Raw genomic sequence first — 26029 nt, 5'->3', positions numbered from 1 at the left:
GAATTGTAAGCATTTATGTCTAGGCCACACCTTTTTGCTAATACGTTTTGATTGATGTCAGCCACATTTTTCCACATCTCGTGCTCATTTTCTACGGTAATGTGTCTGACCCTCCACTGATACTGTGCACTAAGTTTGGTGTGGAAAATCAAGAAATTGGAATTTCAGTTAATATTTCACTGTTTTTTGCATTACGCTAATTAAAAAAAATCAAAGTAGGCGGAGCTTCGGGATTTGAGAGGATAATATTTAGAGGCTGCTCAAACCCGGCTAAGTGTGCGAAATTTCAGGTCCGTCAGACTTACGCTGTGACTATGTAAATGTTTTGAAAAAACTGAATTTTCACAGGTGGCGCTAGAGAGCAAGTTTGACATTTTTCACCCATCGAATCCAGAATGTAAAAATGTTCACCGGTCCTGGCAGCGTTGCCAAATGTCGCTTGATGAATAGTGTCGTAACCCCCTCAAAAACAGGTCGAATGTTAAATAATAATAATTAATAATAAATAATAATTAAAACTGCGGTCACAGACGTGCACGCAGTTGTGGGCGGGCCTTCGCGTCCGAGCGCCTGTCGGGGAGGGTCGCCGGTCGTCCCGGCGTCAAGCAGATGTGCGCGAGTCCTCCGAAATGAGTCGTTCGTCATTTCTCAAACGTTCGCGTCCTGGACTCCCAGGTCTTCCGGCAGTGACCGGGAAACGTATTTGGGCGCGCCGTCTCGAAGGAAAACACATTTCCGTAAAGGCTCGTCGACGATCGATTATCGCGGAGGCTGTCTGGAGGAGCCTTAACCGTGGCGTGCGGTGCAGTGGGTTGTGCAGACGTTCTGCCCTTGACCGTTTGTTTACTCAATAAACACATCTCCTCTGGATATTAGGCTATGTATGTTTTTAATACTACTGCTTTAATTCTGAGCCGACATTTACAGTGAGAACAGCTGCTGGGCCAGTGCAGAAAGCAGAACAGTGTGTATAATATATCTCTCAATAATATAAGTAACAGGCTTTACACACTTTATTTGTATGCTTTAGTAGATATCTACAAATAAACAGTTGATATTTTTCATGAAACCAAATAGTGCTTCACATCATAAGATATACATGGGCTGTAGCCTGATATCTATTATATGCTTTAAGAGCTGTATGTGTGTGTTATGGAGTGTACATGTGTCTGTTGTAATTGCATGTGCCGCCAGCAGAGGGAGTTGCTGCACTAACACTCAACATCATTGCCAGCAGTGTGTGTGTGTGTGTGTGTGTGTGTGTGTGTGTGTGTGTGTGTGTGTGTGTGTGTGTGTGTGTGTGTGTGTGTGTGTGTGTGTGTGTGTGTGTGTGTGTGTGTGTGTGTGTGTGTGTGTGTGTGTGTGTGTGTGTGTGTGTGTGTGTGTGTGTGTGTGTGACAGATGATGTGGAAGGCAGAGTAGCTTATCTGACATCTAAATGTTGGAAAATGGTACATTCTAGGCCAGGGGTCTCCAACCTTTTTCTAACCGGGAGCTACTTTTGAAAAAAGAAAGTGGCCAAGAGCTACTCATGTTATTTTATATAGATTTCAGTGCACATATCACATTCGTGACTCAAGAGCAGAAACATTAACATTAACATGAATAAACTTGACTTTCTCATGAAGAGAAAAAAAGACAAATAATCACCATGCAATACTGAGTTCTGCTTTAACATCAATAACTACAGTAAACAGTTTTACAGATAAGAGTGCAACGTTCCTAATTGTAATAATAACATTTCTAGCTCTATAATTAAAATTATTTCAAGCATTTCACAAATTTGTTTCACATGTAAAAGGGGAATATGGCTTGTGCTTTTCTCAACTTGCATCAAGCAAACATATGTCTTCAAACATTCAGTCTGTCACTGCATTGTTGTCTTTCTCCTGACTCAGCTAATGTGACACCTGGCACTGCATAGCATCCACCAGAGCACTGTACTGGGGTGTGTATCCTGACAAATTCACTCTGATTGAGTCATTGAGGTGTTCATCAGTAAGTCTTGTCCTGAATTTGGATTTGATAAAGTTCATATCAGAGAATGCTGATTCACAGCGATATGTTGACCCAAATAAGCAGGACAGTTTCAGTGCAGCAGTTTGAATGTTTTTGAATTTCTCTGGGTCCAATAGCTTCCAGAAATCTTTGTCCATCTGATGTGCTTTCAGCTGAATGTCATTCTGGAGATTGATTATCTCCAGCTCCAACTCTGAAGCACTGAGACTGAAAAGGCTGGCCAGTTGCTCAGACATGTCAGTAACATCCACGATGTTGAATGGGTTAGCAAGGAAACTTGCACAGGGCTCAAGCTGTTTAAAGTCAAGAAACCTGTCCTCAAATTCCTGCCCAAGCTTAGTTAAGCAGTCACAGTACTTTGATAAGTCAAGAAAGCCAGCAGCAGCTTTATTCTCCTGCAGTACTTTTTGAACAGAGGGGAAATGATGCAATTTATTTCCCTTTACTTGCTGGAGATATAGACACAGATTTGCTTTAAAGGCCTTTACAGCACTAATCATGTCACATACTGTTTTGCCATTGCCTTGTAGCTGGAGGTTAAGCTGGTTTAATTTTCCTGTCAGATCAGTCAAAAAGGCCAGGTCAAGTACCCAACCAGCATCAGATAAGATGGAGGTGTCCTCCCCCCTCTCTTCCATGAAGAGCTTTACCTCATTCAGCAAGGAGAGGAAGCGCTGTAGGATTTTCCCTCTACTCAACCACCTCACCTCAGCATGGAGAAGGAGATCTCCATATTCAGCTGACAGTTCCTCAAGAAAAACTTTGAAGCTCCTGTGTTGCTTTGCCTTCGCTCGGATAGAGTTTATTATTTGTATCACAGGTTTCATGACGTGATTGAAGTCCATAACTTTGGCACAAAGTGCTTCTTGGTGAATGATGCAATGGTAACTCAGGAAACGTGGGAAATATGGATCTGACTTACAATTTGCGATAAAACCGTTGTGGCGACCTCTCATAGCCGGGGCTCCATCAGTTGTTATGGATACAAGCTTCTCCATTTGCACGCCTTTATTTATGAAATAATTCTTAATAGAATTATACACGTCCACACCTCTTGTTGTTGTTTTGAGTGGAAGCAGTGTCAGAAATTCCTCTTTCGCCGTAAAATCCTCAAACACCATCCGGATGAACACAGACAGCTGAGCTGTGTCGCTCGCATCCACCGACTCGTCGCACTGTATGGAGAACCACTTGCACCTGACCATGTCCCGCTCCAACTGTCCCATGGCATCCACTGACAGCGCCGACACTCTCCTCGCCACAGTGTTGTTTCCCAGTTGCACATCGTCAATGGCAGACATTATCTCCGACTTGCTCTTGTGGTCTCTGAACAAAGTCTCTGCCATAACAGACATCGCTCCCTTAAGAACACCGCCATCAGTGAAAGCTTTTTTGTTCTTTGCCAAATACTGAGCGACTCGGAACGATGCTTCTGTAGCTAGGCTAGCTTTCTTGGCAGGCTTCGTGAACAATGACTGCTGCCTTTGTAGCGTAGCTTTTAATTGTTGTACCTTCTCAACGCGAAGGCAACTGCCGGCGGGATACTCCTTTGAAAAGTTTTCGTGAAGTTTTGTGAAGTGCCGCTCGACATTTCCCTTCTTCCCCACCGCAACACTCGAGCCACAAATTAAACACACACACTTGTCTTTGATGCTCGTAAATAAAAATTCATGTTCCCACTCGTCATGAAAGTAGTATATTTTAGATTTCTTCTTTGACGGACCTTCCTCAGTTGTCATGACTGCATCTTACATCTCTTTTTCTCTATCTTTCTTACTCTCAAAATATACTACATAAATAAATATGTCTCAACATGTCAACTGCACTTTAGCGCCCTCTGGTGAGCTACTCGGAAAACCTCCGCGAGCTACTGGTAGCTCGCGATCGACGTGTTGGCAACCCCTGTTCTAGGCTGTGAGCTCCCCATTTGAGCGACTGACTACTCCTTCGCTATGTAGCATCGCATTGGATATCATCCGCAATGATAATAGTAATGTGTATACAGCGTTTCGTGAATATCGGAAAAACTATATGCGAGCAGTTTGGAGCAATTTGTAAATCATCAAAAATGGTGTATTCGCTGTTAGCTTACGACCTCCACGAGTGATTTTTCAAAAATGTGCTCCGCAATTAAGTATCATATTGGATAGGGGCTGAACTTGTCCTGCCGATCATTCCCCTAGAGGAGTTCGCAAGAATGTGCTGAAAATGACTGAAAAACGCACATCTTTCAAAATGGCCGACTTTCAGGGGGGCGGGGCTAATAAAAGCCTAATTGAAATATGTCCGCAATCATAAGAGCAATGTGTATACAGTGTTTCGTGAATATCGGAATAAGTATATCCGAGTAGTTTGGAGTAGTTTGGAGTCATTTGCGACATGTAAATCGTCAAAAATTGTGTATTCGCTGTTAGCTTACGACCTCCACGAGTCAGTTATCAAAAATGTTCTTCTCAATTTAGCATCATATTGGATATTGGATTCCCCTAGGACAGGGGTCGGCAACCCGCGGCCCTTTAAGCCCTCTGCTCTGGCTCCCTTGAGCTTAGACAAAAATAAGAAGGAAATAAAATACAAGTATTTGTAGAACTATTTATATTTTGTTGCACGGTTGAAAATGTTTCGTATCTTGTATTTTGAGGTGATACTGTGACACATAAATAAAAAACAAAACGGTTTTAATTAGGTCAATTAAAATATGCGTCACATCCTGCTACGGTCCCGCGCGAGCGCCTTTTCTTGGAGGCGCTCGCGCGGGGACCCCCGGCTCGATGAGCGAACTATGGATAAATCAAAGAAAAGTACCGGAGGAACACAGGATTCAATTCTGTGTGGACAGAGTTATATGCTTTCACAGCAAACAATGCTGGTTTACCAGTATGTTTGATATGTAGAGAGAAGTTGTCAAAGGTGCTGCAGCCTTTACGTATCGAGGAACAACACGGGAGAGGAAGACAGCTGACGATCTTCAGTCATAATTCAATGGGGTATGTAATTTATTTCAGAAAACACTTTTTGTTATATTCCATGGAATGCTCTTAACGTCCCGATAGCAATGAATATATTAAATGCTTTGACAATAAATACATACAAAAATTAATCTCTGGAAGCCGTAGCGCTGTAAAAAGCACGACCAATCATTTTAGCCGACCCGGCTAAAATAACTGGACGGCCTACCTGCCTGTCAGCCTTCCATCTGTGCACAAACTTATCTCGTGGCCTCATTGATGATGCGCGTTCGTGTGTGTTGGAGGAGGGAATCTGTAAGAAAGTCTGAAGGAAGAGGCCTATTTTTTCCGGTTGTGTATTTTCAAATTCTAGCGCACACAAGCTGGTTTCTCCATTCTTACCTACCCTACCTTTAACTCGTTTTAGGGTGCAGCTATATGTTTTATTTATTTCAAAGTGGGCCCATTTTAATAATATTTTTTTTTCCTTCAAATGTGCAGAGGACTCCCCAAGTGCTATGTTTAATTTATTTTAAAGTAGGCCTGTGTATTATTTGTAATTCTCCTTATAGGAGTTCTTTGTTTCTTATTAGAGGTTAACAGTTTTATATAATGTAATAAATAGCCTAATAAATGCAAAAAAACTGTAGTTTTTGTCTGATATAACAATAAATACAACTTAGCTATCAAGCTATGAAATATGTTTTGCGGCTCCAGACAAAAAATGTTTGGGGAAAAAGGAGCAAAATGGCTCTTTTGGTCAAAAAGGTTGCAGACCCCTGCCCTAGGAGAAGATCGCAAGAATGTGCTTAAAATGCATGAAAAACACACATTTTTCAAAATGGCCAACTTTCTGGAGGGTGGGGCTAATGGAATCTATTTACAAATATGTCCGCAATTCCAAGAGGAATGTGTGTGCCCAATTTCGTGAAGTTCTTAAAAACTATATGTGACTACCACACAATAGGGGGCGCTAAATTACGTTTTTTCTTTACATTCTTGAAAAGGTCGTGGGCTCTGACGTATGTCCCAAGTTTTGCGTCCGAAGCTCATTTTATGCTATCGCAATTTTAAAAAATGTTTTAGGCCACGCCCACATTCTGAATCTGTTGCGACACTTTAAATCTGAGTTCGTAGTCACCCCGAGAGTGTGTGTACAAAAAACATATATATATTAGTCCATCCGCTCTTGAGTTATAAATTGGTGGTGTTTTTGGCGCCCCCTATAGTCCAAAATGAAAATGCTTTGGTGTGCCTATTCCCAGAGAAAGTTTGAACCTATCTACCACAATCTGTGATGTTTGGATACATTGTTGATGAGTTATGAGCATTTATTTCTAAGCCCCGCCTTTTTGCGAGAACGTTTTGATTGACGGCTGCAATATTTATCGTCCTCACATGCTCATTTTCTACGGTAATGTGTCTAACCCTCCAACGATGCCGTACACGAAGTTTGGTGTTGAAAGACTGAACATTGAAATTTAAGTGAATATTTAACTATTTTGAACATTATGCTAATTTAGAAGAACAATTTTTTAGACGGAGCTTAGGGTTCCGAGAGGATTATTTGTAGAGCAGGTCCACCCGGATATGTGTGCAAAATGTCAGGTCATTTGGAGTTACGGTGCGACTTTGTAAATGTATTCCGAAATGTGTTTTTCATAGATGGCGCTAGCAAGCAAGTTGGACAATTTGAACCCATTGACTCCAGAATAATGTAGTTTTCACCAGTTTTGGCGTCCGTGCAAAATTATACAACTTTGTCTGCGTCCTAAAGGCCTCAAAAACAGGAAACGCCAGCAGAAAAATAATAATTAAAACTGCGGTAGCACATGTGCGCGCAGTGATGAGCGGCCCACTGCCGACTTGCAACATTTGCACAGTATTTAAAACAAAAACAAACAAACAACATCCCTCGGTCTTACGGATTTGTACGGTCAAACACTTTTCCCAACTTGGCTCTCTAAACTTCCTGCTGTGTCATGCTGGCAGCGTCATTTATACCCGAGCACGCCCCTAAGATTGATTTCTATAAATAACAAAACATAAACTAGAGCTGTCCATAAGCAAGATAACACGTTACAAAACAGTATAATAATAATTCACAGTATTTCAGCTCATTTAAGTTAAATTAAAGAATATTCAATTCGCGCACAAAAACATAATTCATTACCATAAAATAATGTGCCTAAATGGCTCTTACAATTCCGGCCCCTAATTATAAAGGCGGGAAGACTTATAATTAATAATAATAACAAGAGTAATTTCCAAACAAAAATATGGCTAACAATAGCTGAATTATACTCCTAACAAAACGTTTGCATTTACTTATGGGGGAGGAATCCACCTACACCCCTTGACATAGGATTTCCATCAAACAAACTAAATATACGTATTTTAAGGGATGAACAAGCGCCCTGTAATGCATTGTGCCATACTGCAAAATTAAAGTGTCCAATTCACAAATGAGGCATGGCTTCAGAGTCACTACTGACCGACTTTAAACAGTCATCAACGTAAAAGTTCCTCAGAACTGTCTCTACGGCCTGAGTTGATGCCGCAGTCCTGTTTTCTTCTGCTGCTCTTCTTGAGGCAAAGCTAGCACAGCTGGCAGACGAGGTGGCGCCGAAAATGTGTACAACCATTTTGTAATCAACCATTTCTTGTGTGAGGTCTCCATTAGGCCACCTCAAAAAGCGCAGGAGGTCTTTATCCTCTTCTGGGACTCTGACTTGGTGGTACATGGCTTCTATGTCTGCCATCATTGCAACATGCTCTTGTCTAAAACGTGTCAGGACTCCGATGAGGGAGCTTGTAAGGTCAGGACCCTGAAGCAATTCGTTATTGATTGAAGTTCCATGGAAACTTGCAGCACAGTCAAAGACCACCCGGAGTTTTTTCTTTTGTGGGTGGTACACACCATGGTGTGGGATATACCACACTCTGTCGTCTTGCCGGCTCAGTTGTGTCTCTGGCACCTTGACTGCATATCCCTTGCTTAGCAGGTCACTAATACAGTCTGTGTATTCCTGGTGGAATTCAGGTTTTTTGTTGATTCTCTTCTTTAGGTTAATTGCTCTCTGCACTGCAGCATATTTATTGTTTGGCAAGCTGACCAATGATGTGTTTGTAGGTAGATTGATGTAATAATGTCCTTCAGCATGACGGATTGAGCTGGACACAGAGCTGATGAATTTGTTGTCTTCCTGTGATATTTCCAGTTTGTCGCTTTAGCAATGCTCAGGAAAGTCTGCATTGTATTGCTGTATGAGTAGCTTTTCCACAGTCTCTACTGCAATCCGGTTGATTGTGACTTGGTGCTGCTCACCGTCCTCTGGCTCACTGTCTTCTTGTTCTTTAAGTGGGCCGTTAATAGTCCAGCCAAGGACCGTCTTTACGGCATATGGGCCGTTGTTCTGACTGTGAATGACTTTGCTTGGCTCGAAAGCTTCATACACGTCATTTCCAATTAGGAGTCCTATCTCAGCAGCGATGGACGGCAGCTCTACTTCCTGAAGGTGTGGCCATTTTTCAATGTCTTTCTGAAGAGGAATATGATCCTTTGTTACTGGGATGCCCTTTTGCGTGAAAACCTTTTTTAAGCTGATAAACTTATCTTCTTTGATTACACAGACCTCCAAATCTCTCAGCAGAGAACTTTTCACTTGTTTGGTTGAGCTCATTGTTGTTAGGACAAGCTGCGCTCCTTTTCCCTGCAGGTTTAGCTGCCTTGCTAAAGAGTCTGTGCAAAATGTTGCAGAGCTCCCAGGGTCCACGAAGGCGTAGGTTTTCACAAGCTTGCTTCCTTTCTTTGCTTTGATGTAGACCGGAAGAATAGCAAGAACACATCTATCTCCGGCCCCTTCACAGGTAGTAGTCTCCTGGTTTAAGCTCACCAGTGCACATGAAACTACTGTGTTGTCTGACCTGGCCGCCTCTTGGCCTTCTGCACGTGCATGATTGGAAACATTTTCTATTCTGTGAATGTGTAGCAAGCTTGGGTGTCTTTCTGAACATGTTTGGCATGTCATTCTCTTTTTGCACTTTTTACTCACGTGCCCTTTAACTAGGCATCCAAAACATAGTCCCGATTTCCATATAAAATCCACCTTGTCTTTATGAGGTTTTTCTGCAATCTGATGGCACTCCAATAGTGCGTGGTCCTTTTTGCAGAACAAACATGGCTTCATGAAGGCAACATTACTTTACGTCCTGCTATTCACTGTCAGTGGTTTGCAATTATCTTCCTCTGTTGATGTGGCCACACTGGCTGCAAAGATGCTTCCTTTAATCCTTTCACTCCTGGTATTTTTCTCCATTTGTAAAACGTTCCTGCTTTTCGCTTCGGCAGCAGATCCCTGCAGGTCACCAAAGAGAGGGTCAGCCAGGATTTTGGCTTGTCTATCCACAAAGTCGACCAAGTCTTTGAATCTCACTCTTCTCTGGCTCCTTTCTTGGATCTTGAATGCCAGCACCTTCCATCTTTCTATGAATTTATAAGGTAACTTCGAGATGATAACTCTCATATTTGTAGGGTTATCCAGCTCCTCCATGTAATCCACATCCTCCAGGGCGTTTCTGCAACTTAAAAGGAATAGGGAAAATTTGTTGAGTGCGTGTGAGTCCTCTGGTTTTATTTGCGGCCATTTTAGCACCTTTTCCATCAAAGCGGTGGCAATCTTCAGTGGGTTGCTGTAGCGGTCTTCCAACATGTCCATGCCTCTCTGAAAACCACGGTCGGGGGGCATATGCTGGCAGCTTTTTACAATGTCTTTGGGATCACCTCTTGTATACTGTTCCAGGAAGTACATCTTATCTGCAGCATTGCTTGTTCTGGAGCCGACTGTGTGTTGGAATGCCTTAAGAAAAGATCTTAAGTCGAGCAAGTCATCATAAAAAACAGGAATATCACGCTGTGGGAGAAGGGCGAGCTGCTGATGTTTCACAAGCATTTCTGTTATATCAGTCTGCTTCTTGATTACTTTGCATATGTCCTTTTCATAGTCACTTTGTCGCTGATGTGCACCACTGGCTAATGTACTTGAGTCCAGAGCATTTGGTGCTTTAGGTCTAGCTCCAGGTGCTGAAATAGACCTATCTGACAGGTTTACATGACTGCTTGGGGTTAGTGGATGGCTGTGCCCGGCTTGCTCTTGTGCGTCTTCTTTCTGCCGTGTATTTGCATTGTCCAAATACGTGTTCATTGCATCACTCTTATCCTGTGCGTCACACTCTTCATATATTTTCATTTTAGCGTTTGACACTGCTAAAGTTATTTTAATTTTCAGCTCTTCTTTCTCAACCCGAAGATGTGCCTCCTTAAATGCCAAGGCTTGACTTTGCTTTAGCGAGGCAGCCTTGGCTTCCAAAACTGTACCCTTTATTTCCTCTCTTAGTCGTGCTGAGGATGCTGTTGAAGCGGATGAAGCCCTGCTTACTCTACTGGATCTTGCCACCACAGATACACTGTCCATATGAGAAACATCATCATTGCAGGCTTGTGGTATTTCTTTGTAATGTTCATCACAATTAATCCACACATCAGCTTCATTAATAAAGTCCAGAAACTTCTGAGATTTAGGCTCAAACCAGCTCTCTTGATCATGGCTCTTTTCTTCTTCGTTCATAAAAAGCACAACTGAGCAGTTACAGTCTTTAAACTCTTCAAAGACTGCCTTGAAAAGTTTCATCTTTGAGATAACTTCCATCAAGTTACAGGTGTTGCACATTAAAGGCTCAACTTCATTCATTTTGGCGGTGAGTTGTCTTAATTTACCTCTCCTTGCATTGATGCAGAGCTGAAGCCGCTGCTCCATGGCCTTTTCTGTTGGTTTTGCTGCCCTCTTGTGGGCGTCGACCGTAAACGCACCCTCATTGGCGCTGTCTTCCGACATTATTCAACCGGTTCGGCTGACCAAAGGACAACAGCTGTTTTACCCAGTGGCTCAAACTCCAACGGGAAGGCATGCAGAGTAGCGTGACAGCCTGCAGTCCATGGCCACACGGTAGAGGATAATCCAAACGGTCCTTTGCCCCAGCAGCCACGATCAGATCCACTTTGTTTCTGCCGCGGCTCCAGTAACCACGATCAGATCCACATCCGACAATTCCAGTGATAGTAGGTTCCTACACGCTAGTAATCCTCACAACGTTGTCGGTTGGTTTTTGACTTATTGTAGTGGCCAATTGTCCAAAAGAAAATCAATGTTCAAAGGCCACTTAGTCTAGGAGGCGAGTTCGAGGATTGACTCGCGTATATTCAAAAAAGTAGATACTTGCTTGTTCCATTCAGGTGCTTTATTTCGAGATTCAACATGAGCTGGCGGCCCACTGCCGACGTGCAACATTTGCACAGTATTTAAAACAAAAACAAACAAACAAGATCCCTCGGTCTTACGGATTTGTACGGTCAAAAACTTTTCCCAACTTGGCTCTCTAGACTTCCTGCTGTGTCATGCTGACAGCGTTATTTATACCCGAGCACGCCCCTAAGATTGCTTTCTATAAATAACAAAACATAAACTAGAGCTGTCCATAAGCAAGATAACACGTTACAAAACAGTATAATAATAATTCACAGTATTTCAGCTCATTTAAGTTAAATTAAAGAATATTCAATTCGCGCACAAAAAAAAATTCATTACCATAAAATAATGTGCCTAAATGGCTCACAGGATTTAATTCTGTGTGGAAAGAGTTATATGCTTGCACAGCAAACAATGCTGGTTTACCAGTATGTTTGATATGTAGAGAGAAGTTGTCAAAGGTGCTGCAGCCTTTACGTATTGAGGAACAACACGGGAGAGGAAGACAGCTGACGATCTTCAGTCATAATTCAATGGGGTATGTAATTTATTTCAGAAAACACTTTTTGTTATATTCCATGGAATGCTCTTAACGTCCCGATAGCAATGAATATATTAAATGCTTTGACAATAAATACATACAAAAATTAATCTCTGGAAGCCGTAGCGCTGTAAAAAGCACGACCAATCATTTTAGCCGACCCGGCTAAAATAACTGGACGGCCTACCTGCCTGTCAGCCTTCCATCTGTGCACAAACTTATCTCGTGGCCTCATTGATGATGCGCATTCGTGTGTGTTGGAGGAGGGAATCTGTAAGAAAGTCTGAAGGAAGAGGCCTATTTTTTCCGGTTGTGTATTTTCAAATTCTAGCGCACACGAGCTGGTTTCTCCATTCTTACCTACCCTACCTTTAACTCATTTTAGGGTGCAGCTATATGTTTTATTTATTTCAAAGTGGGCCCATTTTAATAATATTTTTTTTTCCTTCAAATGTGCAGAGGACTCCCCAAGTGCTATGTTTAATTTATTTTAAAGTAGGCCTGTGTATTATTTGTAATTCTCCTTATAGGAGTTCTTTGTTTCTTATTAGAGGTTAACAGTTTTATATAATGTAATAAATAGCCGAATAAATGCAAAAAAACTGTAGTTTTTGTCTGATATAACAATAAATACAACTTAGCTATCAAGCTATGAAATATGTTTTGCGGCTCCAGACAAAAAATGTTTGGGGAAAAAGGAGCAAAATAGCTATTTTGGTCAAAAAGGTTGCAGAGCCCTGCCCTAGGAGAAGATCGCAAGAATGTGCTTAAAATGCATGAAAAACACACATTTTTCAAAATGGCCAACTTTCTGGAGGGTGGGGCTAATGGAATCTATTTACAAATATGTCCGCAATTCCAAGAGGAATGTGTTTGCCCAATTTCGTGAAGTTCTTAGAAACTATATGTGACTACCACACAATAGGGGGCGCTAAATTACGTTTTTTTTTTACATTCTTGAAAAGGTCGTGGGCTCTGACGTATGTCCCAAGTTTTGCGTCCGAAGCTCATTTTATGCTATCGCAATTTAAAAAAAATGTTTAGGTCACGCCCACATTCTGAATCTGTTGCGACACTTTAAATCTGAGTTCGTAGTCACCCCGAGAGTGTGTGTACCAAAAATATATATATATTAGTCCATCCGCTCTTGAGTTATAAATTGGTGGTGTTTTTGGCGCCCCCTATAGTCCAAAATGAAAATGCTTTGGTGTGCCTATTCCCAGAGAAAGTTTGAACCTATCTACCACAATCTGTGATGTTTGGATACATTGTTGATGAGTTATGAGCATTTATTTCTAAGCCCCGCCTTTTTGCGAGAACGTTTTGATTGACGGTGGCAATATTTATCGTCCTAACATGCTCATTTTCTACGGTAATGTGTCTAACCCTCCAACGATGCCGTACACGAAGTTTGGTGTTGAAAGACTGAGAATTGAAATTGAAGTGAATATTTAACTATTTTGAACATTATGCTAATTTAGAAGAAAAAAAATGTAGACGGAGCTTAGGGTTCCGAGAGGATTATTTGTAGAGCAGGTCCACCCGGATATGTGCGCAAAATGTCAGGTCATTTGGAGTTACGGTGCGACTTTGTAAATGTATTCCGAAATGTGTTTTTCATAGATGGCGCTAGCAAGCATTATACAACTTTGTCAGAATCCTAAAGGCCTCAAAAACAGGAAAGATGGTGACTAAAAATAATAATAATAATAATAATAATAATTAAAACTGCGGTCGCACTTGTGCGCGCAGTGATGAGCGGGCCCTCGCGTCCGTGCGCCTGTCGGGGGGTGCGGCCGGTCGTCCAGGCGTCAAGCAGACGCGCGCGAGTCCTCGGAAATGAGCCGTTTGTCATTTCTGTAATTTCGCGTCCCAGACTCCCAGGTCCTCCGGCAGCAACCCGGAAACGGATTTCGGCGTGCCGTCTGGAAGGAAAACTAATTTCTCTGAAGGCTCGTCGAGGATCGATTATCGAGGAGGCTGTCTGGAGGAGCCGTGACCGAGGATACACTGATTTAGAGGAGAGAGGAGTGTCTCTGGAGGAGCTATAACCGAGGGTACACTGAAGTATTCTCCGGAGACGATTTCAGCCAACAGTGATGTTTAAAAGAGGCGTGACGCATGGCTGGATGTCAACAAAGCACAGCTCTGCAAACTGTTCCCGTTGTGATTATAAGTTATTCAAGATGATCAAATGTGCATCAGACTTTCTACCCTTTACCGGTTGTTTGTTTACTCACTAATCACATCTCCCCTGGATGTTAGGTTATGCTTTCATTGTGAGGCGATGTTTACAGTGAGAACAGCTGCTGAGGTCAGTGCAGAACGCAGAACAGTGTGTATAATATATATCGCTCAATAATATATGTAACAGGCCTACATTTCACACTTTATTTGTAGGCTTTAGGAGATATCTACAAATAAACAGTATATATTTTTCATGAAACCATATAGTGCTTCATATAATAAAATATACAAGGGCTGTAGCCTGATAATTAGTTATGCTTTAGGAGCTGTTTGTGTTTGTTGTACAATGTGCAGGTGTGGTGTGTGTGTGTGTGTGTGTGTGTGTGTGTGTGTGTGTGTGTGTGTGTGTGTGTGTGTGTGTGTGTGTGTGTGTGTGTGTGTGTGTGTGTGTGTGTGTGTGTGTGTGTGTGTGTGTGTGTGTGTACTGCTAAAAAAACGCCCTTTCAAATTTAAGGCCAAACGTTCTAGATATAAGCATGCTTGCACTTAAAACAAGCACATTTGTTTGGCTGCCAGTGCAGTAAGCAAATTTCACTTGATAAGATGTCTGAAAACAAGTCTGGCTGTCCGACTGTCATTATAGCACATAAAATCTTGAAATAAGATTAAAAAGACTAATTTCAAGCAATCTATTTAAGCCTATTTAATGCAAAAGAAGCCTATTATCACTCAAAACTAGGATACTTTTAGCATCATTACTTGAAATAAGATTAAAAATACTAATTTCAAGCAATCTAGTTAAGCCTATTTAATCCAAAAGAAGCCTATTATCACTCAAAACTAGGGTACTTTTTAGCATCAAATTACTTAAAATGAGATGTATGAATTTAGGGAGGCGTGTGGCGCAGTGGATAGTGCGTTGGTGTTAGGATAAGGAGGTCACAGGTTCAAACCCCACTGCACTCATCATGTCGTTGTGTCCCTGAGACACTTCACCCCAAATTGCTCGTTTGGGAATTGCCCACAGTTTTGAGTATGGAAGTCGCTTTGGATAAAAGCAATAACATGTAATGAAATTCTTGTTTTTAGGGAGCTAAATTAGAAAACATGCTCTTAAAATAAGTAAACATGACAATTCTTTCAAAAAACATGTTTTTATTAAGTCAGTCCATAACAAACAGGATCATTTTTCAAATGAACAAAGCTCTTCAACATATATACAGGACTGTCTCAGAAAATTAGAATATTGTGATAAAGTTCTTTATTTTCTGTAATGCAATTAAAAAAACAAAAATGTCATACATTCTGGATTCATTACAAATCAACTGAAATATTGCAAGCCTTTTATTATTTTAATATTGCTGATTATGGCATACAGCTTAAGAAAACTCAAATATCCTATCTCTAAATATTAGAATATCATGAAAAAGTATACTAGTAGGGTGTTCAACGAATCACTTGAATCGTCTAATTAACTCGAAACACCTGCAAGGGTTTCCTGAGCCTTGAAAAACACTCAGCTTGGTTCAGTAAACTAAATCACAAGTATGGGGAAGACTGCTGATCTGACTGCTGTCCAGAGGACCGTCATTGACACCCTCCATCAGGAGGGTAAGACACAAAAAGAAATTTCTCAAAGAGCAAGCTGTTCACAGAGTGCAGTTTCAAAGCACATCCACAAAAAGTCTGTTGGAAGGGGGAAATGTGGCAGGAAACACTGCACAACCAAGAGAGATGACCGCAGCCTTAACAGCATTGTGAAGAAGAGTCGCTTCCAGAATTTGGGGGAGCTTCAAAGACAGTGGACTGAAGCTGGAGTCCAGGTATCAAAAGTCACTGTTCACAGACGTGTCCGGGAAATGGGCTACAATAGCCGTATTCCCATGGTCAAGCCACTTCTGAACTCAAGACAACGGAAGAGGCGTCTGACTTGGGCTAAGGAAAAGAAGCACTGGACAGTTGCACAGTGGTCCAAAGTCCTCTTTTCAGACGAAAGCAAGTTTTGTATTTCATTTGGAAGTCAAGGCGCCAGAGTCTGGAGAAAGGCTGGAGAGGAGCAAAATCCAAGTTGCTTGAAATCCAGTGTGAAGTTCCCACAGTCAGCGATGGTTTGGGGAGCCATGTCAGCTGCTGGTGTTGGTCCACTGTGTTTCATCAAGCCCAGAGTAAATGCAGCTGTGTACCAAGAGATGTTAGAGCACTACATGCTTCCGTCTGCTGAAAAGCTCTATGGAGATGAGGAATTCATTTTCCAGCATGATCTGGCACCTGCCCACAGTGCCAAAACCACCAGTAACTGGTGTACTGACCATGGCATTACTGTCCTCGATTGGCCTGCAAATTCCCCTGACCTGAACCCCATAGAGAATATGTGGGGTATTGTGAAGAAGAAGCTGAAAGACACCAGACCCAACAATGCTAATGAGCTAAAGGCCGCTATTGAAGCATCCTGGGCATCCATAACACCTCAGCAATGCCACAGGCTGATTGCCTCCATGCCACGCCGCATTGATGCAGTAATCCGTGCAAAAGGATTCCCAACCAAGTACTGAGTGCATTAATGGACATTTTCAAATGTTTGATTGTGTTTTGCTGTTATAAATCTTTTTTTTTTACTTGGTCTGAGGAACTATTCTAATTTTTTGAGATAGGATTTTTGAGTTTTCTTAAGCTGTATGCCATAATCAGCAATATTAAAATAATAAAAGGCTTGCAATATTTCAGTTGATTTGTAATGAATCCAGAATGTATGACATTTTTGTTTTTTTAATTGCATTACAGAAAATAAAGAACTTTATCACAATATTCTAATTTTCTGAGACAGTCCTGTACATCCTCATAGAACTGACAAACATTGGACACAGAATTCAAGTTCTCTACTTTTTTGTGAATTCTGCCCATTCAGCTATTGCTTTTTTGTATGAATGGGTAAGGTCACGCTCGTGAATACTGTCCTTCAGTACCTCAGTCTGGATGACGGATAGGAGAGTAGCAACACATTTGGGGTAGGTGAGGTGGAAGGTGTAAAAACACCCCATTAGGATGAGTGGAGCCTCGTGCATCATTTCCCTAGGTAGGGTCATCAGTGGGATTTTGCCAACAGCCAGGAGGAGGTTAGTAGTCTACCAAGATGACTGGGCTGGTGATGGGCCGTTTCTGGAGAAACGTATTGGGGTCCTCAGATGGCTGAGACCAACAAAGTAGAGACAAAAAGTAGAAAAAAAATTAAACATCAGGGCATATCAAGTTTTATTTCAGTTTAACTGATACTGATTCAGACTTACCTCAAGAACATGGAACAGCGCCTCACTTGCTGACCCAAGCTTTTTGGGTGGGGCAGTTGGGGAAGGAAATATTGAGGGAAGTGCCTTCATCAAAGCAATCGCTTGTCCAGCTGAAAAACAATATGGATACATGATAAAATGCATTTTGCTTGTTTGTTTTAGGCAATTTGAGTATAGGGAGTATAAGCTAATCATGGAAAAACTATGCTGTTGGTGAACGACAGTGTATGAAGCGACATGAATCTTAATGTCACCTTGGGAAATTGTACATAAACTGGTGCTACTTTTTTTTCAAAATTGGCCTGAATGTTGCGCTAAGACAGAGAGCGTGGGATCACCAAAATCAAACGGTTCTCCTAGGGATATTGAATGTGCACAGCGAAATGAAAGAGTGAAATAAAAACGATTGCAGTTATTGGATCAGCAAACTGAAAGTTTGGCTGGATAGTGGGGGGGCAGCGGTCGGGGTGAATTTATAATATCCCCGACACTTTCACTGCAGGGGATATAAAAAGCACTTGTCAGTTGCACAAGGGAAAGCAAAACAATAAGGGTCACCTGTATACATGACATAAGGTAGTAGTGTTTAAACCCTCTCGTGACCACTACTACCTTATAACTACCATTTTGCCATAATTCAGTCATCAAAAAGGAGATCCTGTCCTTTCAAAATAATCAAAATAAGCTAATACAATCACATCCCATGCGGCCATTAAATGGTCACCCCCAACCTATCAGTGTTATCTATACATTATGCTTACATTTATCCAGACCCATTGGTGGCTTCAACGACTTGTTCCACACTCCAAAGAACAGCGCATTTTCGCAAAAGCTTTCCCATCTGGCTTTGATCTGGTCAGTGAAGTTCTTGTTGCCTGCCTCTAGAATTCGGCCCATCTCGTCCAAAACCTGAGTGTAAAAATCAATAGAACTTTGATACAGAGAAAACAGCAAACAATTTCAGACTCCCATTCTGCTTAACATTTAGACTAGCAATGTTCATCAGAAACATGTAAACAATAAAATCAATAAAATCTACAAAATTCAGTCAGTTAGTGTAATATGGCCTGTCTTTTCATAATCTGTTAAGATTTTAAAAGTTGTGCAGTGTATCAAAGGCTTTAGGACAAACAATTGAGCATGAGCATGACTATCACTAGGCATAGATGTAATGTCCCATGCCTCTATACTCTTGGAATTCTCATAATAGCTCAAAATCGGAGCAGCCATTGATCCACAACAGTTGCGAACCCCTACTACAGTGTTAGTAATTTTGCACATTTGAGCAAGTCAATTCCTATTGTACCTTTCTCTCGAATCTAGAAGAATGCCCACTCTGCCCTTCAGTTTGTTTTATTACAGTTAGTGACTTTTTAGGAACTCTCAAATATTGGTGGATGATGAAGATATTATGCAAGAATAATACAAAATAGTAAAATCCTCTTTTTAAATGGGGTTACTATCCCTTAAACTTTGGGTTCAATTACATTGACAGGCTGATTGACAACAATTATCAAGGGACGGTAAGAGTTAAGTCACTCACATGCTTGTGCTCTCTGAAGCAGGGATATGCTTCAATGACCGTCTCGGTCCTATCCTCTTCTTTAAGTGAACATGAGTCTATAAAGGCTCTCCTTGACTCAAACTCAAGATCCAAGAGATGACCCACGTCCTGTTGGTTCGGTCTAGTTTTCTTCCACAACTCCTGAAGGGTTTTGTAGTGTCTGGCTTGCATTTTTCTGGAGTCAAGGCATTGCACTGAATCAACTTCAAAAGAGATGAGTGACACCAAAGCAAAGATTAGATATGTGCAGAGGCCACAATTTGTACAGAAGCACACTACAGCAAAACACTGAACATTTTAAAGTTTGAACAATGTCGATAGCTTAAACGGTGTGAAAGGAGTAAGAGGACAAAATGTAGGCGGAAGAAGTGGAATAATAAGGGGTAAGAGAGTAAAGTGTGCTGCTGAAGCACACAATTACAGTTGGGTGTAATAAACATTAGTACATAACTTCCCAATTTACCTGTGCCGTCATCACTATCAAGGTCTGTGGGCGTGTTCTCTGAGAGATCAGTGATCTCAGTTGATGCGCTCGTATCAGCATCATAGTCAGTGTCTTGTACTGTTGGTTTGAAGAGTAGTCTACGTTTCTTGAAGGAAAGAGTTGGGCTGGGCTCAGCAGTTGATCGGCTCATCACATTCTGGGTTGATTTGACATTCTGCAGTCTCTTGAGCAGTTGACTGAAGACTGTTTCCTGTGGCATAAAATGGACATGACGTCTCATTAAGAGATATGAGAGAGATTATGATACATCACATAAAATACTTAAGAGTAGATACAATACCAGCCGAGTACAAATAAACACCCACCATGCAACAGATTCGGGTAAAAAAATTGGCTTTGCCAATAAATAGATGTGAATTACTGGACAGTTGGTCAGTAAACAAATGTTCAAAGTGCAATGAAAGGCCATGTGTTAATACTGATATTGACTGGCTGAGACAATCTCTACCATAAAAATCTTGATGTGAGGATATGAACAAATCAATCAACAAAGTAGCCTAACAATGAAAAGGTCAGTCACTTGCTGTTCTGTAGCACAGCTTGTAGGGTTCATCAGGACAACAAACACGCTCGCAATATAAGTCAGATAGTGATCATCAGTTATGTAATCACTAATGGAAATGTGGTGACACATTACTGTTATTAAGCCAACAAACAGGTATGAGGAAAACAATGATTAAAGTGAGAGGGTCGGCTATTCATTGAGATGTAGGACATATAATGTGAAAAAGGCAAAGTATGTGTTTTTGTGCCATACCGGCATACAGAATTGATTGTTAAAATTGAGTTTTTTTATAAAAGTTTTATAAATCTGATCTTATCTTTACAAGTTAAGGCTTCGATACTAAAACTTAAGGAAACATTTATTTATGAAATAATGCATAATGCAGTTTTTGGGCAAGTCAAAAATATCTTTGGTCGGTAAATTCATTCAGTTTATCCACTTTGGGCATATGGGAAAAGAATGTTAATTTTGACCTTGAACACTAGATATCAAAGATGTGTATATTTAAAGTTTAAAAAAGATAACTTCAATTAGCTGACAATATTGTTGTGCTTATGAAAAGTAAATGTCAAGAGATGAAAATGACTTTTGACACTGAAAATTAAGAACCTACCCATGGTTGTTTAGTCCTATCCTTATCTTGCAGCACAGGATAGTACTCAATCAACCTTTTGGCCATGGCAGACACCTCTTCACGAGAGGGATACTCTGAGTCTCCCCTGTCCTGCATGTCATTAGCCCTAAGGATCGCAATCATGCTTGTCATGGTGTTTCTGACCAAGCGGCACCTGAGCTCTTTGGACATGGTGCAGTGGTGTGCTCTCCTGTGACGCTGCAGCTCAAAATAATACTTGCGGATTTGCTCCAGCTCTGCATCTGTGTAAACGACATAGTCTGGACTGCTTATTTTTATGATCTTTTTAGGAGTCACATGTTTTGGTGAAGACATCTGGGCTAGGCTCGTCTGGTTCCCTGCAGGGCTTACGGACACTGCTTAAGTTAAGCTCTCCTGTACAAAAACATCAGAAATTAAAATGTCCTCATGGTGACTGATATTTATCTAAACAAAATCACAAGTCAAAAAGTCTAGACCAAAAGCAAAACTTTCAAATTATTATTATTGTCATTAATAATAATGACAAAAGATATAATTATTATAACCTCGCTATTGAAAAAATATGTATGTAACATTGTCTTACTGTACTATCTGTTACTATCTCAATGAAACCAGATGGGATAATAATAATAACCACCTAACAATTGGAAAAAAAAACGTATAACATTGTTATCAATGAAACAAGAATGTTGTGATTTTGGATGCAGTAGGAGACAGTATTAGTTTGAACTACCTTGCTGTAATGTGTGGAATTGTTTTGGTCCTTTCTTTAGTACTTCTGGCGACTTAAGAATTTGTGTTGGCACAGTTGGAACACATTTGAAAGAACTAAACATGCACAACAACATAGTATGCCTATTTCTGTGTAAATGCAGTGATTTTGCTAGCCTACTACAGGCTGCATTGCCTTAACACGTAAGGGGGGAAATGTTTATTTAGAAATTATTGCAATTCAGTTGGAGGTGATGACTACAATCAGATGAGCAGCCCTAATCTAAAATAAAATATATACGTAAAAAAAAATGTACCATAATTTTCTGACTATAAGCCGCACTGGACTATAAGCCGCAGGTGTTTTAATGTTTAATTACCATATGTAAGGGTTCGTGCACAGAGGGGATTGTCGGGAAAGAGATGGCAGTTTGAGGAAGCTCCCATTTATTAACATTTCAACAAACAAGTTGCATAACGTATTCAAGTGTTACCATTTAGTGCAATAGTAACTACAGAACATGTACTGTGCTGTGTAAACTGTACTGTATCACATAGCGTTTCAGACACACAAACTTTTCAACTTTCAAACTTAAACGGTGCGCTCCCAGCGCACGTTTAACACCTTTGCACAAACTGTCTCGCTCTCGTAATGTCTGTCTGTCTTGCTCTCGTTCTGTCTCTCGTACCACTCTCGGTTCCACTTTTACTTTTGCGCGCTAGCTGTCTCACTCTTTTCCGGCCTCCAGCTTTTCCTGCTGGAGCCCGCCGCTTAAAGGTGGGGGGCGCGGACCGGCCATAGAGCCCATAGAGTTAAAGGTGGTGGACTGTAACCTGTAAAATCCATAGATTTAGGAGGTCCCCTAGTGGCCGTTAGCTGTAAAAATCTATAGATTAGCCGCACCGTTATATAAGCCCCAGGGTCGAAAAATGGGGAAAAAGGCGCGGCTTATAGTCCGAAAATTACGGTAAGTGTAATTTATTAGGTAAAGTATAGAAAAATATCTGATGAAACAATCGTACATGCCTCCATATGATTGATGACTGATTTATGTCACCACAGAATCAATTTGATCATTTTAGAAATGCTATTCATGTACATTTCTAGCACCCATTGTGAAATCATGTATTTTAGACGAAGTTTCCATTTATTTATATTTTAAGTCCAATACACCTCATTCATTCATTCACAAAAAATCTTTACCTCTGGATGCAATGCTTCCCAAATGTACTTTCGTCTGAGGAAGTTCTCTGGCCCCAATAGGAGGTCCCTCAGGTCTTCCCGTGTTAATGAGGGTAATAGCTCATTGGTAACACTTGCAGCTGTAATGTGTGAGACCAGATCATTTACCAAAAGCATGTTTCTAACACCATTTGTATTACGTTGCCCTTATAAGTTAAATGTATATCAGTGCTACTGGTAAAGCAAGTAAAGGAATGAGTCTTGGTTGGCAATTTCAGCAACAGACCACAACTATTTGCAAAGAGCCCATATTAGGGAATTACCAGTCTAGATATGTCTAAAGATATGCACTAATGTTAGATGTCTAAATAATTAACAAGAGATGTACCTTTTAAGAGTGACACAGTTGTGTCATCGAATGTATCCATCTCACCATAAAGAAGCAATCTGTAATTTACAGGAAAAGACGGCCACTGTCATTTTAAAGATCAACCCCAAAAAATCACATTAAAAAGGCATTAGACACTAAATTGTAAAATTGCTGTGATTCACTATGAACTAGCTAGGTCGACGTTAGCTAGTCTACCACCACCCTTTGCGTTTTTAACTAGCTGCTAGTTAAAATTACTGAATACCAAAAGAAAACTATGATATTAACGTCGGCTAATTTTGTGTTCCTTAGAGACAGTTTATTTATCTGAGAGTAGTTAAGGTTAGCTAGCTTAATTTTTACATATTCCATTAGTGAGGTTAAGGTTAGCTAGCAACACGTGCTTCATAGTTAGCTAGCTAACTTAGCTAATTCAGCTAACAGTCCACCAATCAATTTACGACTACTTAATACCTTGAAAGCACTAATATTTTACATACGCCTATGGACTTTTACTCCTATGTTCAGTTACTAACGTTACCTTAACTGCACTTATTGGTCGCTGTCCCGCCTTTTCTCTCTGGTGGTGAAGGTGAACTGACCAACGTCTCATTCCGCTGCGGACCTTGGCTTGAGGTGCATTCAGGTGATCCTCGTGAAATAGGAAATTCCCAGCTTGGTATCCTAAATTTGGACACGAACAGCCATCCACTTTTAAACACTGAGGACTGAGGACTGAGGAGGATCTCTCGATGTAAATAATATAGTACTGGCATTCGTTATTTACATCTTTTAGTGGATATTGTCATTGGTCCAGCTTCTGACAAACACATGATTTACCAATAACACAGAAAATCAAGGCGGGAATCTGGAACCGGTGCAAATTGAGAATCCATAAAACATGGTGAGATTCATTTACCTTATACAGTACAGTTGTGCTAACAAATTACAGCAATATGTAGCCTAAAATGTATTTGCCCTGTTTCCATGTTTTTATTATGGATGTTGCTTGACTGATATTACTTATAGCTCCTTTTGAAAATGCATAATCTCAACTTTATGTTATGTTCTATTCTATCTATCTATGTGCTTTTATTTGTGCTTACATGCTCTTGTAAGTTTTCTTGTAATGCCACCAACCTGCCAGGGACTGCAGAGGAACATTTGATTCTATGGCTATATCTGGCACACTTACATGTGGATGCTCATGTTAATTCATGTGCATTGTCCCTTCTTAAATGAAATAAATATAAACATATGGTATGGCTGAGTCAGATCAGTCTCAATATTAATGAATGCACACAGAAGGATTCACAAATGTATTTAGAGATTTATATATACATGACTCTCTCAAATATTTTCCATGCACACTTAAATAGTTATCGGTGTATATATATGTAAAACAAATCCACATATAAAAACAGGGAATTATCTGTTGCCAATCAGATGTCTCCTTCCGTTTCAGCCAATCACCTACGTCTATTCGAGGGTGTAATATACTCTAATGTGATCACATACAAATATGTTTTTGATGAAAATACAAATGCAAATACTTTTAAATACATATATTTGTGGATTTCTATTACATTTATTTCAAACAAGAAATAGGCTATTTGTGTGTGCATCAGGAATACATTTGTGAACCTTTTTCTAAGTGGATTTCTTTTTAAATATTGATATAGAAAGATAACAATTTTTGTGTTCATTGAAAAATAATTATGTGGAGAGTCATTTATATATGAATGCATTTGTGAATCTTTCTGTGTGCATTCATTAATATTGAGACTGGACTCCATACTATTGCCCTCAACTTTGATAAATGAAATAGCATTCATCATATAACTGGGGTATTTTTTTAGTCTATATACTGACGCAAACCGGGAGCCACTACAAATCAATTACATATTGTACTTTTTAAATAGCAGTATTCACTGAAGTTTGACTGAATCATGTTGTTTTTAGGGAGAGGCATCCTCTGCTACGAGTGACCACAGTCTGACCCGGCATTCTGCAGCATTTGCTCTGAATATCCGTGAGAGATGCTACTTATCTCAGGTACTGCACAAACAATTCTGCCTCTCTTTTATTATATTGTGTATTTGCACTTATTAACTTTAATACATCCTGTACTTGCAGTTACATTAAAAAAACCTCTATATTGTCTGGTATACGTTTTTAAGAAAAAGAAAAAATACCGATGTGATGGATAATGCATTTGTCATTCATACATGTAAACCCTTTTTTTTTTTGTTCTAGGGGAATGTCAACAGTGTTGTTGCAGATGTGCAACAGTACCAAGCCTCCCTTCTAGACAACCTCAGGGACAAGATCAAGAATGCTTTGACACCCATGTTGGAAGTGAGGAGAATCTCCAAACAGCAGTCCTAGCAGTATTTGATGACTTTAAAGACCCCTTCTCAAAAGTCTCATCTACGGATCTACAGGACAGTAGCATTCGGCATTTGTTTAACCCTGTTGAGCCTGAGGAGGTGTTCATATCACGAACTGCATATAGAACTAAGAAAAAAATGTCAAGAGCTCTTACCATTAAAACTAACTCATTTTATTATGTGCCATTATTCAAGAGCTTCGAGGAGTTGTTTTCTGATCCCCGGATATTCACAATGATAAGCTCCATACCTAAGAGGTGTAAAGAGGGTTTTTTATATGATATAGTTGATGGTGAATCTCTTAGGGACCACCCACTGTACTCAGTCAGACATTCCGCTTTGCAGATAATTTTATATACTGACGAAATTGAAATATGCAATCCACTTGGAGCACATGCAAGAAAGAACAAACTGTTAATGGTTTATTACACTTTAGGAAATATAGATCCTAAGTATAGATCAAATCTGTCTGCAATTAGATTGCTAGCCATTGCAAAATCAAGTGAGCTGTCTCAGTGTGGTGTGGATGTGATTTTAGATAGAATCAAAAAAGATTTAGATGTGTTGTACCATGGTGTTAAAATCCAAACAGCTGTTGGTGAGAGGATCATGTATGGTGCTGTGGTTTCCCTTTGTGGGGATACATTGGCTCAACATGAGTTTGCAGGTTTTAAAGAGGGTGTTGGTTTTGCTCTTTGTAAATGTAGGCATTGTGAGTGTAATGCAGATGACATGAAAAATAACTTTGATGAGAATTTTTTCAACAAAAGAACAGTAGAGCAACATCTGCGCCAGTGTTCTGATATTGAGAAGGCCAGCACAGATTTTGTAAAGAACAATTTAAAAACAACATATGGGATCAACAGAAAAAGTAGATTGTGTGATTTTCCTGGCTTCAATC

At 40.4% G+C, this 26029-nt stretch overlaps 2 protein-coding genes and 1 long non-coding RNA gene across 6 annotated transcripts in view; 2 read left to right on the top strand and 1 right to left on the bottom strand.

Moving 5' to 3' along the window:
* LOC307043034 (neurotrypsin) overlaps positions 1–26029 on the top strand; it is a 158772-nt gene that overhangs the window by 84455 nt on the left and 48288 nt on the right. The window lies entirely within an intron of this gene.
* Positions 16808–23366, bottom strand: LOC307043037 (uncharacterized protein). Of its 3 annotated transcripts, XM_079687232.1 has the most exons (8): positions 23280–23338; positions 22757–22815; positions 22390–22508; positions 19312–19543; positions 18828–19051; positions 18046–18193; positions 17285–17394; positions 16809–17186 (listed from the first exon to the last, which is right to left on the bottom strand). In XM_079687232.1, the coding sequence occupies exons 2-8, from the start codon at positions 22794–22796 to the stop codon at positions 17115–17117; spliced, it is 945 nt and encodes a 314-aa protein (XP_079543358.1). In that variant the 5' UTR covers positions 22797–22815; positions 23280–23338; the 3' UTR covers positions 16809–17114. The 3 variants fall into 3 exon arrangements, with proteins under 3 accessions (XP_079543357.1, XP_079543358.1, XP_079543359.1); XM_079687231.1 differs by lacking the exons at positions 22757–22815; positions 23280–23338 and having other exon boundaries at positions 16808–17186; positions 20472–22472; XM_079687233.1 differs by lacking the exons at positions 22390–22508; positions 22757–22815 and having other exon boundaries at positions 16811–17186; positions 23280–23366.
* On the top strand, positions 23520–25540 carry LOC307043043. Its single transcript, XR_013809267.1, has 3 exons — positions 23520–23642; positions 24701–24793; positions 24995–25540. It is a non-coding gene; the product is annotated as an uncharacterized lncRNA (long non-coding RNA).

The sequence above is a fragment of the Notothenia rossii genome (assembly GCF_949606895.1).
Source record: "Notothenia rossii genome assembly, chromosome: 6".
Lineage (NCBI taxonomy): Eukaryota > Metazoa > Chordata > Actinopteri > Perciformes > Nototheniidae > Notothenia > Notothenia rossii.
Note: the sequence above shows the minus strand (reverse complement) of the source record. Positions and strands in the feature narration are given on the sequence as shown.